The sequence below is a fragment of the Myotis daubentonii genome, chromosome 3 (assembly GCF_963259705.1).
Source record: "Myotis daubentonii chromosome 3, mMyoDau2.1, whole genome shotgun sequence".
Classification (NCBI taxonomy): Eukaryota; Metazoa; Chordata; class Mammalia; order Chiroptera; family Vespertilionidae; genus Myotis; species Myotis daubentonii.
Genome location: NC_081842.1, coordinates 188,951,023 through 188,964,293, shown reverse-complemented (window position 1 = coordinate 188,964,293; position 13,271 = coordinate 188,951,023). Strand labels below are relative to the sequence as shown.

Here is a 13,271-nt window from a genome sequence, read left to right as displayed (position 1 = left end):
TAAGAGATTTTCCACAAATTTTCTCTCTCAGAAATCATCTGAGTTTATATTCAAACCACCCAAAATGTTATTCCTGTTTTAAAAATAAGTTGTTGTTTTTTTATTTAAGGGAGAGAGAGAGAGAAATATCAATCCGCTGCCTCCCGCATGCACCCTTACCAGGGATAAAGCCTGCAACCTGGCCATGTGCCCTGACTGGTAATTGAACCTGCAACCCTTACAGTGCACAGGACAATGCTCAAACAACTGAGCCATACTGGCCAGGGTGAAAATACTATTCTTTAAATTCAAAAAGTAGTCATTGTGCTCTGGTCATATAATTTTTGAATTGCATGCCTTTTTTTTTTAATGATTAGCCTTCATTCATTTCATTCAAAAATACTTATTGAGTACCTCCTCAATACCAGGCACTATTCCAAGTACTGGGATATAGTGCTTAATAAATAACACTGATGAGGCCCCAGTAGAAGAGACAAATTCTTCCTATGTATTAAAAGGCTAATATGCAAATAGACCAAATGGTGGAACAACCAGTCGCTATGACATGCTCTGACCACCAGGGAGGCAGATGCTCAACGCAGGAGCTGCCTCCTGGTGGTCAGTACGCTCCCACGGGGAAGCTGGGCTCACAGCTGGCAAGCGCAGCGGAGATGGCAGGAGCCTCTCCCTCCTCCTCAGCTGTGCTAAGGAGCAGTGAGCTGAGCAGTAAGGAGCAGCAAGCAGGCGTGCGGTAAGGAGCAAGGGGTCCCGGACTGCGAGAGGGATCCCGGACTGTGAGAGGGATGTCTGCTGAGGGGTCCCGGACTGCGAGAGGGTGCAGGCTGGGCTGAAGGACCCTCCCCATCCCACCCCCCGGAGTGCACAAATTTTGTGCACTGGACCTCTAGTAAATAGATAAGGAGCATATTAAATGGTGCTAACTGCTGTGGAGAATTAAGAGTGATATGATAGAGCCTGGGTGACTATTCTAGATTGAGTGGTCAGGGAAGGGTTATCTGGGAAGATGGCATTTAAGCTGAGACTTCAATAATAAGAAGCCAGCTATATGAATATGAAGTGGAGCATTCCAGGTAGTATAAAGTCCTAAAGTAGTAGGTAAGGAGCTTGGCCTGCATCAGGAGCAGAGAAGGCCTGCTTGGCTTGAGCAAAATGAATGAGAGTGGTAGGAGAAAAGTTGGTAGAGGCCGGGATCAGATCATGTACAATTATGTGGGTCAGGATGAGGTACTGGGATTTAATTTTAAGTGCTATGGGGAGTCTTGAGATTTTAAGCAGGGGAGTGACATGATCTAATTTACGTTAACATATAATCAAGATAGGACATATAATGGAGACAATCAGCCAATGGTGAGAACCTCTAACCAAACATAGGCCAAAGATTGTGTTTATTCATAACTCGGGTATACTAAACTAGAGGCCCAGTGCACAAAATTCGTGCACTCGGGAGGTGGAGGGGGTCCCTCAGCCTGGCCTGCACCCTCTCACAGTCCGGGACCCCTCTCGCATTCTGGGACCCCTCGCTCCTTACTGCCCGCCTGTTCACTGCTCCTCACCACTGGGCTCACTGCTCCTTAGCGTAGCCAAGGAGAAGGGAGAGGCTCCTGCCACCGCTGCTGTGCTCACCAGCCATGAGCCTGGCTTTTGGCTGAGCAGCACTCCCCCTGTGGGAACACACTGACCACCAGGAGGCAACTCCTGTGTTGAGCGTCTGCCCCCTGGTGGTCAGTGCATGTCCTAGCGACTGGTTGTTCCTCCATTTGGTCAGTTTGCATAATAGCCTTTTATTATATAGGAAGGATAGCCCAGCTTTCCTGGAAAAACTCTAAGCCTCAGAAACAAGAAATAGGCCAAATTACCTTGCTTGGAATCCAAGCTCCACCATTTACTAATATACTAACTGTGTAACTTTGTGCAAATTATAAGGTATCTTCCTGCACTGGTTTCCTCATCAGTAAAATGAAGGTAATAATATTACCTAGCTTACTGGGTTGTGAGAATTGAACAATTTAGTACAAGTAAAGTACTGAGAACAAAGCTTGACACATAGTAAGTACTTAATATTTAATTTTATTATTTATTTCCTCTAGATATGGATTGTCTAACATAATAGCCACGTGTTTAGTGTAGCTGAAGTACTAAATTGTAAATCTTATTTAATTTTAATTAAATTTAAAAACATCTCTGATACAGGAAAAATTTTAAGTATGTTTTGAATAACTTAGTATATGAATCTTTTCCAACTGTAAATTTTATGAAATTTGAATACAGGTCAAGAATTTCTAATAAAAATTTAGCATCTGAGTTGAGATAAACTATAACTGTAAATACACATCAGATTTTGAAGACATTATAAGAAATATAAAGAATTCATTGGTTTTTATGATTGCTGGCTAACATGATAATATTTAAATATATTGTGTTAATTAAAATGAATACTTAAAATAATTTTCACATTTTTTAACTTTTTAAAACGTGACTACTAGAAAACTTAAACTGACATACGTGGCTCAAATTATATTTCTGTTGGAGGACACTGCTCTGGAGCATGAGGCTTGGGGAAGGGCAATGGAAGAAGCATATGGCCTGGGGGAGATACTTTTTCTAATTACACAAATACCCCTGGAGAACCCAAAAAACCTTCACCCAGTGGAGGCTCCTTTCCCATCAAATTCATTCTACTCCTACCCTCTTGCTTAAAATCATTGCCTTTAATGAGCCTGCCTTCACTGATAAAGTGTTTTGTATTCTTCAGATATGTCAGGGTGGGAAAAAAAGTTATGAATTAACTGCTCTATGTTAAAGAGTATTGCACAGGTTAGACACCTATCAATGATTTTGATGAAGTAAATATCTGGAGTTCTCTGAACTAGTACTGCCATATAAAATTGTTCTCTGAAAAAAAGTCTACCACTAATCCTGTCCAGTGAATCCCACAGAAGTAAAATGAAGAAGAATTAAAGTAGATTTTAATTCAGGGATAAATTGCTGGGTTAAAAGCTGAGGAAGGTAAAAGGTGTTTTATTCCCTAAAAGCTAAATTTCTGGGATTAAAAAAACAACAACCTCAAAAAGCCATGCAACCATAAAGTTTTATCTCTGAAGTGAAACTGGACATTTTTCTTTTCCTCTCGTGCTTCGTGGTTCCTGCTCTTTCCATGATTATATGCGTACAAAGGTTATCTGACTTGTTTAAAGAGGCATTATTCTCAGCAGTTAACAGAAAAGATTCCTAGTAAATACTGAGTAACTCTTAACAAATAGTGCCACTCTTCTGCCTTAGCTGTTTGGAATGCTTATTATATATTCTTTCTGTATCACCCACAAATAGCTTCTCTTTTTTAAATCTATGATATGCCCTAGCTAATACCAGTCAAAAATTATTCCATGCCCTCTTAGTCAAGTAAGTTTTCTAGAAAAGTGAGTTCTTTCCTTAGATTGCTATACTATTTTGGATTCACATAGACACATTTCACTGGATGGACTTTTGGTCTTATTGTTATAACTAGAGGCCCGGTGCATGAAATTTGTGCACTGGGGAGGGGGATCCCTCAGCCTGGCCTGCACCATCTTGCAGTCCAGGACCCCTCGGGGATGTCTGATTGCCAGCTTAAGCCCTCGTTCCTTACCACCCTCCTGCTTGCTGCTCCTTACCACTTGGTTCTCTGCTCCTTAGTGCTGCTGCAGAGGTGGGAAAAGCTCCTGCCACTGCCACTGCGCTCCTCAGCTGTGAGCTGGCTTCTGGCTGAGTGGTGCTCCCCCATGGGAGCACACTGACCACCAAGGGGCAGCTCCTGCGTTGAGCATCTGCCCCCTGGTGGTCAGTGAGCATTATAGCTACCGGTTCTGCCGTAACCAGTCACTTAGGCTTTTATTATCTAGATAGAGGCCCAGTGCATGAAATTCGTGCACGGGGGTGGGGGGGTCACTCAGTCCAGCCTGCACCCTCTCGCAATCTGGGACCGCTGGCTCCTAACAGTTTGCCTGACTGCCTGATTGCCCCTAACCACCTCTGCCTGCCGGCCTGATGCCCCTAACTGCTCCCCTGCCAGCCTGATCACCCCTAACTGCCTCTGCCTGCCAGCCTGATCGCCCCTAACCGCCTCTGCCTGCCAGCCTGATCGCCCCTTAACTACTCCCCCCTGCCGGCCTGAGCGCCCCCTAACTCCCCTCCCCTGCCAGCCTGATCGCCCCCTAACTGCCCTCCCCTGCCGGCCTGATCGCCCCTAACTGCTCCCCCTTGTCGGCCTGATTGCCCCCTAACTGCTCCCCCCTGCTGGCCTGATCACCCCTAACCACCTCTGCCTCGGCCCCTGCCACCATGGCTTTGTCCAGGAGGAATTCTGGAAGATGTTGGAAGATGTCCAATCTAATTAGCATATTACCCTTTTATTAGTATAGATCAGCGGTTCTCAACCTGTGGGTTGCGACCCCTTTGGCGGTCAAACGACCCTTTCACAGGGGTCGCCTAAGACCATCCTGCATATCAGATATTTACATTACGATTCATAAGAGTAGCAACATTACAGTTATGAAGTAGCAATGAAAATAATTTTATGGTTGGGTCACAACATGAGGAACTGTATTTAAAGGGCCAGAAGGTTGAGAACCACTGGTATAGATGAAGAAAGGTAGTCTCAGAGTTTCCCAACCAGAAATGGGTGTCAGGATAATTGCCTGAGTAGCTCACAGGAAGACAGCTGATATGATAAATTTTCCTTATTTCAATAATTTTCCTTATTTTTCTGTGAAGCTATAAAATCAGATATTTTTAGAAGTGGATGATGAGGAAACAGAGGCAAGACCTTCCTGAGAAAGCACTATAGAGTTCTAAAAACCTCCTAGTTTTCAGGTGAAGAATTTGCAGCCCTGAAGAGGGTGACTACTCAGTGACAAAGAATGAACCAGACAAAGTTTAGGTCTAAGTTACCTCTCAGATTCTTGGTACATAGAAAACATAATGGTCTCAAATGTCTCCATGGCCTAAGCAGGGGAGGATTTAATCTAGTTCAGGGCTCTATGTCTAAGGAGGTAGTTTTCTAAGGATATAAAAATGGGACTCGGTCCTATTAGACCAGCCGTGGGCAAACTACGGCCCGTTTGAAATGAATAAAACTAAAAAAAAAAAAAAAGACTGTACCCTTTTATGTGTCCCTCAAGTCAAAAAGTTTGCCCACCCCTGTATTAGACTCTAATAGAATAAAGTTGGTCTTGAGATTGCTGGTACCATGTAGCATAGACATCTTTTAAAGGTCTGCTTGGGCAGTATGAACCGATTTTAAAAAGTGGTAAATGAGTTAATAGTCTCTTATGGGTCCCCAAAGCCATATGAGTCTGACCTCAGGTTTTAATTTTGTCACCATGAAAAGCTTTTATTAAGTAACTCCTGTCTGTAGATGGTGACATGCACTCAAATCTTCACTCTAGGAAACCTTGGGGAAATAAGTCACTTTTAGAAGCTTAATGTTCTGAATAGCTACACGTTTAATTTATTGAATATACATTAAAACTTTATTTTAAAAATTATTTTAGGTGGAAAGTATTCTAAAATGGATTGTACCCTTTCTTCCCCCCCCCCTTCTTTTTAATTTAGTTTGTTGAGTCTAATTTGACCTTTTCTTAATGACTCAGACCCTTATAGTGTGTGTGTGTGTGTGTGTGTGTGTGTGTGTGTGTGTGTGTGTGTGTGTGTGTAAATGATACAAAGTTCCATGGGCTTTTAGTAGTCTATTTCTAATTTTCCTTTTCCCACAAGCCCATTTTTAGTAGATTTTTTTTTACAGAATATAAGGTTTTTCAGGAATGCATATTGTTGTAAAAATACCAGGAATTAAGTTTGTGGATCCACAATAAAACAAAGATTTGAAAACCATTGCTCTGGGTAGCTCCTTCTTTATGCTAATAATAATTTCTTACATTTGCATAGTAACTATTTGCCAAGCCTCTTTACACATATATGGCCTATGATAAGTAAACTAGGGAAGGGATTGACTTCTTGTTGTTTTTAAACTATATATTAGGCAAGCATAATGGAACCTAAAAGAGCATGGATTTTGAAATGAGACCATCTTTAACTTTAGCCTTTCCATTTAGTAGCCATGTGACCCTGGATACCTTAATCTTATTTAATATCAGAACCTTGGCGCTTTTTTTTTTAACCTAAAAATGTCAGAATTATTGGGTGCTTTAAATCAGGTAATAAAGATAAAAATGCCTAGTAGGAGCACCATGAATAAATCTCACAAACAAAATGTTGAGTGGAAGAAAGTGTACATAAAATATAGTACATGTGATGTAATTTTATTTTTATAGCATTCAAAATAGGCAAAACTAATCTACAATGATAGAAATCAAGGCATTGTTTACTCTTCGGTAGAGTAATGACTCAGAGAGGAAGCAAAAGGAGTACTTCAGGCGCTAGTAATGATCTCTTTCTTGGTTTGGAGACACATTGTAAAAGTTTGTTGAGCTGTGTACTTAGTATTTGTGTACTTTTCATTATGGGTATTATACTTTATTTTAAAGTGCTTAGCACAGAACCTAGCACATAGTTGGTTCCCTTCTTCTATGATGGTTCATTAAAATAACAATATGAAAGTTTATTTAGAAAAGTGATCTTAGCCTCCTTTCCTTGTAACCTTTCAGTTTCTTTGTTATGGTTCTCTTGTCTCCTAATCCCAGTTTTATATCCAGCATATTTATACTGATGGTAATCCTAATTGGTGTTGTTGAAGGAGTTTAGGTTAATCAGGCAAGGTGAAATTGAATGTCTGACCAGTGTGATTTAGGAGTAAATCAGGAATATGAATTTTTATTTGATGCTATCCTCTGATCATTATGTGATTTGATGGTCTGCTTTTTAAGTGGAGATTAAATTGATATTTTTCTAATTTGTATAATGTAATTTTGTCTTATATCTACTTTAATATTGAATGTTTTCATGGTGGGATGTTGGATTTACTCTTTTATTTCTGGCACTTTTAATGCAAGCCAGTTATAGTGTAGCAGGCTTTGAAATGGTAACTGTCAAACCTAACACCTTTTAGACTTTACATAGGTTCTTATCACTGAAAGAGAATCATACTTATTGGTTTTACCTTATTGTTTTTATTCTACAAGTATAGAAATAGAACTTGCATACTTGGGAATTTATGTAAGATTCTGTTATAAAAACTTAGAATTGTTGAAAATTCAATTTAAAAAAACTGAGTCTTATTTTTTCTGCTAGGTAATGTTTGGGATATAAAATAAGCCTGACAGTCTCTCTGTCCTCAGGGAGGATGGAATCCTGTAAGGGGAAGTCTGTGAGGTAGGCAGAAATGAATTTATCTGCATTTGCTTTTGGTCTTTTGAGAGAAGGTTTCTGATACAGATATTAGCAAGACCCTCTAAACTACAGAGAACTGTGGTGATGATTGTATGGATGCCAATAGAGCCAATATACAGAGAACTGACTGACTTCTCAGTAATCAGTAATATGACAAAAAGTTAGGGAGGTGGGGAAGTACTCCCTATCAGATATTTATTTATATTAACTCATTAAAATAGATAATGCCATTAAACCCTCAGAGACCCTTTGCAGTAGACACTATTATTTCCACTTTAAAGATATATACATTGAGGCCCAGAGACAGTTACTTGTCCAAGTTTACATAGCTAGTGACAGAGTTAATATTCAAATCCAAAACCTATCTGTACCACTTGCTATATACAGATAGCCACATTAGCCAATGAAAGGATATGTCTATCAAAAGATAGCCTGGAAACATGCTAAATGGAAGGTCAGAGAGAAAATTGATAGGTTACATCTAGGATTATTCAGGAAAGGAAATGCTATGACTCTAATACTTAGTTACTTGAAAGTCCCTGTGAACCTTTTTGTATTCCTGTTACGAATTGGTTGAATAGGACTGTCAAAATAGGACTGATGCAGATTCACCTGTTGCCTGTTTGATTTCTGTGTGTGTGTAGTAAATATACATGCCATAAAATTTACCATTTTAATTCATTAAGTACATTTCAGTGTTATATAGCATTTACTACTATCCATTTTTGGAACTTCTTCATCATCCCAACAGAAAGTCTGAACCTATTAAATCATAACTCTTCATTACCCACCCTACCAAACCTCTATGAATTTCCCTATTCTAGTTACCAAATGTAAGTGCAATTGTACAATATTTATCCCTTTGATTTTGGCTCATTTCACTTAGCATAATGTTTTTAAGATTCATCCATGTTATAGCAAGTATTAGAATTTCATTCCTTTTTATGGCTGAATAATATTCCATTGTATGAATATGCCACATTTGTTTATCTTTTCATTTATTGATGGACACTTGAATCATTTCTTCCCTTTGGCTGTTGTGAATAATGCTGCTATGAATATTAGTGGACAGTGTTCATAGCAGCGTCAGTCCTTGCTTTCAGTTATTTTAGGTATATGCCTGAGAGTGGAGTTGCTAGATCATTTGGTAATTCTTTGTTCAACTCTCTGAGATTTTCCACAGCTGCACCATTTTTTATTCCCATTAGCAATTTGCAAGAGTTTTAGTTTCTCCACATCCTCACCAACACTTATTATTATTATTTTTTTCATAATAGCCATCCTAATGGACATTAGTAATGTGGTATCTCATTGTAATTTTGATTTACATTTCCCTAATAATTAATGATGTTAAGTATCTTTTTGTATGCTTATTGACCATCTGTATAGATAAATGGAGAAATGTCTGTTCAGTTCCCTTGCCTGTTTTTTTAATTGGGTTGTTTGAGGGGTTTTGTTGTTGAATTATAGAGTTCTATTTTTTTTTAATTGTTAAAAATACGTTTTTATTTATTTCAGAGAAAGGAAGGGAGAGGAAGAGAGATAGATACATCAATTATGAGAGAGAATCATCAATGGGCCAGCCACCTCCTGAACACTGCCCACAACCTGGGCAGGTACCGTGACCAGGAATCAAACCATAACCTCCAGGTTCATAGGTTGATGCCAACCACTTAGCCACACTGGCTGGGCAATAGGAGTTCTTGTATATATTCTAAATTGATATTAATCCCTTATCAGATATATGATCTGCCAATATTTTCTCCCATCCTGTAGGTTGTCTTTTCACTCTCATGATAGTGTCCTTTGATACACAATGTTTTTCATTTTAATGAAATTCAATGTATTAGGGGGTTTGCCTCTGCTTTAGATGTCATATCCAAGAATCATTGCAAATCCATGAAGATTTCCCCTTATGTTTCCTCTTAAGAGTTTTATAATTTTAGCTCTAATGTTTAGGTCTTTGATGCATTTTGAGTTAATTTTTGAATAAGGTTTAAGGAAAACAATCTACTTCATTTTTTTTGCATGTGAGTATCAGGTTTCCCAGCATCATTTGTTGAAATGAGTATCTTTTTCCTATGAATGGTCTTGACACCTTTGTAGAAAATCATTTGACCATATATGTTAGGCTTTTTTTCTGGGTCCTCTGTTCTATTCCATTTGTCTATATGTCTGTCCTTATGCCCAGATCATACTGTTTTTATTACTGTAGCTTTGTAATAAGTTTTGAAATCAGAAATTGTGAATCTTCCAAATTCGATCTTTATTTTCAAGATTGTTTAAGGTATTTGGGATCCTTTGAAAGTCCATGTGAATTTTAGGATGGTTTTTTATATTTCTACAAAAAACGTCATTGGGATTTTTAAAAGGGATTGCATTGAGTTTGTAGATCACTTTGGGTATTATTGTTATCTTAACAATATTAGTCTTCCAATTTATGAACACAGATGTCTTTCCACTTATTTATGTACTAGAGGCCCAGTGCATGAAATTCATGCACTTGCAGAGGGAGGGTCCCTCAGCCCGGCCTGCACCCTCTCACAGTCCAGGAGCACCGGGATCCATCACCCCGCAGAGGGAGGGGAGGGCCCGCCCACCCGGCCAGGGCTCCTTGATCGATGGCCCCACAGAGGGAAGCCCCACCCACCTCAGCCCACCTGTTGGTGGCCTGGGCCTCCCTCTTTGGGGCAATCACGGAGCTCCCTGATCAATTGCCTCGCCAGCCGGTGGCCTGGGCCTCCCTCTGCGGGGCAATCATGAGGCAATGGCGGAGCCCCCTGACCAATTGCATCGCATCTGCCTTGGCTGGCCTGGCGCCAGTGCGTGTCATAGTGTGGTCGTCTGGATGGTGGTCCTGCTGTTCAGCCATTTGGTCAATTTGCATATTATGCTTTTATTATTATAGATTCTTTAACTTTATTTTAGTGTTTTGTAGTTTTAAGTGTATAATATTTTAGTTCATGTGGCTGTCATATTTCTCACAGTAAATTAATAAATGAACATTTCAGTTTACCCATTATTGTTTAATGGCCTATAGATCTGTCAAGATTCTTTTCTATTTGTAACATAATTAGGATTCTGAATCCACAAAGCTGAGGGAAGGATCCTGGAAATTGGAAACCTAACCATATTGTTGCCCTTGGGAAACTATGTCTGGGTGTCCAGACTGCTCGTTTCCTCTGATAAAAACCTAATTTCACTGTCTGTCTTCTTTGGTCTACTGTAGTTTGTTCACATTTCTAATTTTTTCTATCTTTTGCTTCTAGATTTCTCCATCTTACTAAAGGAAAACGATTCCCTATTTGGTTTAGCTGATGGTACCATGCAAAAATCAGATCCTCGAAAAGGTCAGAACCTGTATTTATACATAAAAGAAATAGAGAGTTACCCTCTATTAGGCTATGTATTAATGGATGTGTCACAAAAAAAACAACTAGAGTGAATAGAAGAATCTCACCCTTTCTTGCCAATTTATCCTGCAATTTTGACAAGTCCTGCATATTATTTATGCAGCTCTTTATAGTTTGCAAAGTGCTCTTCAGAATTATTTCATACAGTCTTTACAGTAATCTTATGAAGTGGGTACTATTGCTATTCTTATTTCATGGAAACAATGAAGGGTTATGAGACTATTCAAAATTGTATTACAGTGAATGGCAAGATATAGTCCTAGATCTTTTGCCTCTAAATCCTACCCTTCTCACATCATAAGTTCATAATCAGTATCAGAATTTAGTAAACATGTAAGTATGGAAGCTATATGAACATTGGAAATAATGTATGTAAAGTCTGTGAAAAAAGTTAAAGCCCCTTTATAGATGTAAAATACCATTAATAATTCAATATACCTTGATATTGAATGTCTAACGTGATCTTTAGGATGACATAAAACACTTCAGTATGTAATATGCCATTGTCTTAGTTTAGCAAACAAGGCTCTTCACAAGTTGCTGCCTACCTACTTTTCTATTCTCATCTCAATCAGTTCCTGTCACTTATCTCTGTACCTTACCCTTTTCTTTTACATCTATAATAAACTACTGGCTTTTGTCCTAACACACTATGCATTTCCAGGAAGTATGATGTGGCACCATTGATGCCAATAATCTTGTTCAAGAAGCAACAAAGAGAGTATGGCTTCTCTGCATTTTCATTAGCCGCTCATTGTTAGCTGCTTTGCTTGTTAAAGGAAATATTGATGTTCTCTAGAGGTTCTCTCTGCACTGCAGAGATGCATAATTGCTACAGAGAGAGTGGGGGAGGGACAGTCACCAAGGAGAGATTTGCTTCATCTTCTTTGTTCACATCTGCTGATGCACAAGACAGGATTTATTGCTTTCTTGGCAAATGTGATTGCCTAGCTTGCCTCCCCCGGCCCCTCTTCTGGTGGATCATCCCAGAGGAATATTACCATCTCATCACATTCATCTATGAATGGAGCAAAATAAATGGAAAGCTGGAGGCAGAGGATCAGGTGAGAGGCACTAGGAATACTTGCTAATCAGAGAGTGGCTGATTAGTGGCACATCCCAGACCAGTCCTCTGTCTTATCTCCTGCCTCCCTGTAGCTTGTCATCCATGACCACAGTGGGACAGTTTGTTCTGCTCTCAACATTTCAATTTGATTTCTGTGCATATTGGCTTAGGATTGTGGTTTATTAAAACCACAACTGTTATCTAACACTGAAAGACTTCTATCTTGTCATAATGGGTTTTCAGAAGTACATTTGATTCTTCTTTCTCCTACTTTTCAGCTTACATTTCTGGGGGAAACATTCTTCCTTCCCTGTTCTCTTCCTCCTTTCCCTTCCTCACCTTGTCTCTCATTGGTATGTGCATGTACTAGCACATAAAGCCTGCATTATTTTCCAAGCTCTATGAATAATTTAAAACATAGTTCCTATGAACATCCTCTGTTTAACTTAATTTTACCTTATTAAATCCCAGACTGTATCTAATCTTATTCAGTGTCCAGATCAAACTTCAGTTTTTACTGTAGTAAAATGGGTAGAAGATCCACATTCACATCTGGTTGCAGTTCTTCCCATGCTGGGCTATTTTGTGTTAGAAGCATTTGTAAGGTTTCTTTTTCATTTGTTTATTTCGAGGAGAAAGACGGTGCTGTTAAGAGCATAGTTTTTGTTCAAATTCTGCCTTTTCTTCTGACTGTGAACTTTCAGAAAGTTAATCAACCTCCCTGGTATCATTTCCTTATTTGTAAAAATGAATAATGATACCATACTAAGTGGTATCAAACAGGGGAGGATGGTCTTACTGAAATACTTAGCACAATATCTGGCACACAGTAAACACTTAAAAATAAGAGCTATATAATGCTAATAATAATTATTATTGCTATTTTAATATACAAGAGATAATTTACAACTGATTTTTTCTGTTTTTAATATATTTTTGTTGATTTCAGAGAGGAAGGGAGAGGGAGAAAGAGAGATGGAAACATCAGTGATGAGAGAGAATCATTGATCAGCTGCCTCATGCACGCCCCACCCTGGGGATCGAGCCCAAAACCCGGGGCATGTGCCCTGACCAGGAATCAAACCATGACCTCCTGGTTCATAGATCAATGCTCAACCACTGAGCCACACTGGCTGGGCTGATTTTTTTTCCTCTTTTTTTTTTTTTTTTTTATTGATTTCAGAGAGGAAGGGAGAGGGAAAGAGAGATAGAAGCATCAATGATGAGAGAGAATCATTGATCGGCTGTTTCCTGCATGCTCCTTGATCCTTACTGAGGATCAGGCCCACAACCTGGCATGTGCCCTTGTCTGGAATCAAACCTGGGACCCTTCAGTCTTCAGGCTGATGCTCTATCCACTGAGCCAAGCCAGCTAGGGCTGATTTTCTTCTTAATATCACAATATATGAAGAGTTTTTTTTCTTGCTTCAAGGTATGACCTATTGTAATTGTTTTGTCACATTTCAAAA

General features: G+C 39.3%; 1 protein-coding gene across 18 annotated transcripts in view; it reads left to right on the top strand.

The window, feature by feature from the left end:
- SCMH1 (Scm polycomb group protein homolog 1) overlaps nt 1-13,271 on the top strand; it is a 136,786-nt gene that overhangs the window by 15,293 nt on the left and 108,222 nt on the right. For 13 of the 18 annotated variants that reach the window (XM_059689750.1, XM_059689766.1, XM_059689765.1 and 10 more), the window contains exon 2: nt 10,593-10,673. The exons of the other annotated variants lie outside the window; for them this stretch is intronic. In XM_059689750.1, the coding sequence (XP_059545733.1) occupies nt 10,649-10,673 (25 nt within the window). In that variant the 5' untranslated portion in view covers nt 10,593-10,648. The remainder of the gene's footprint in view (nt 1-10,592; nt 10,674-13,271) is intronic. 18 annotated transcript variants of the gene reach the window in all.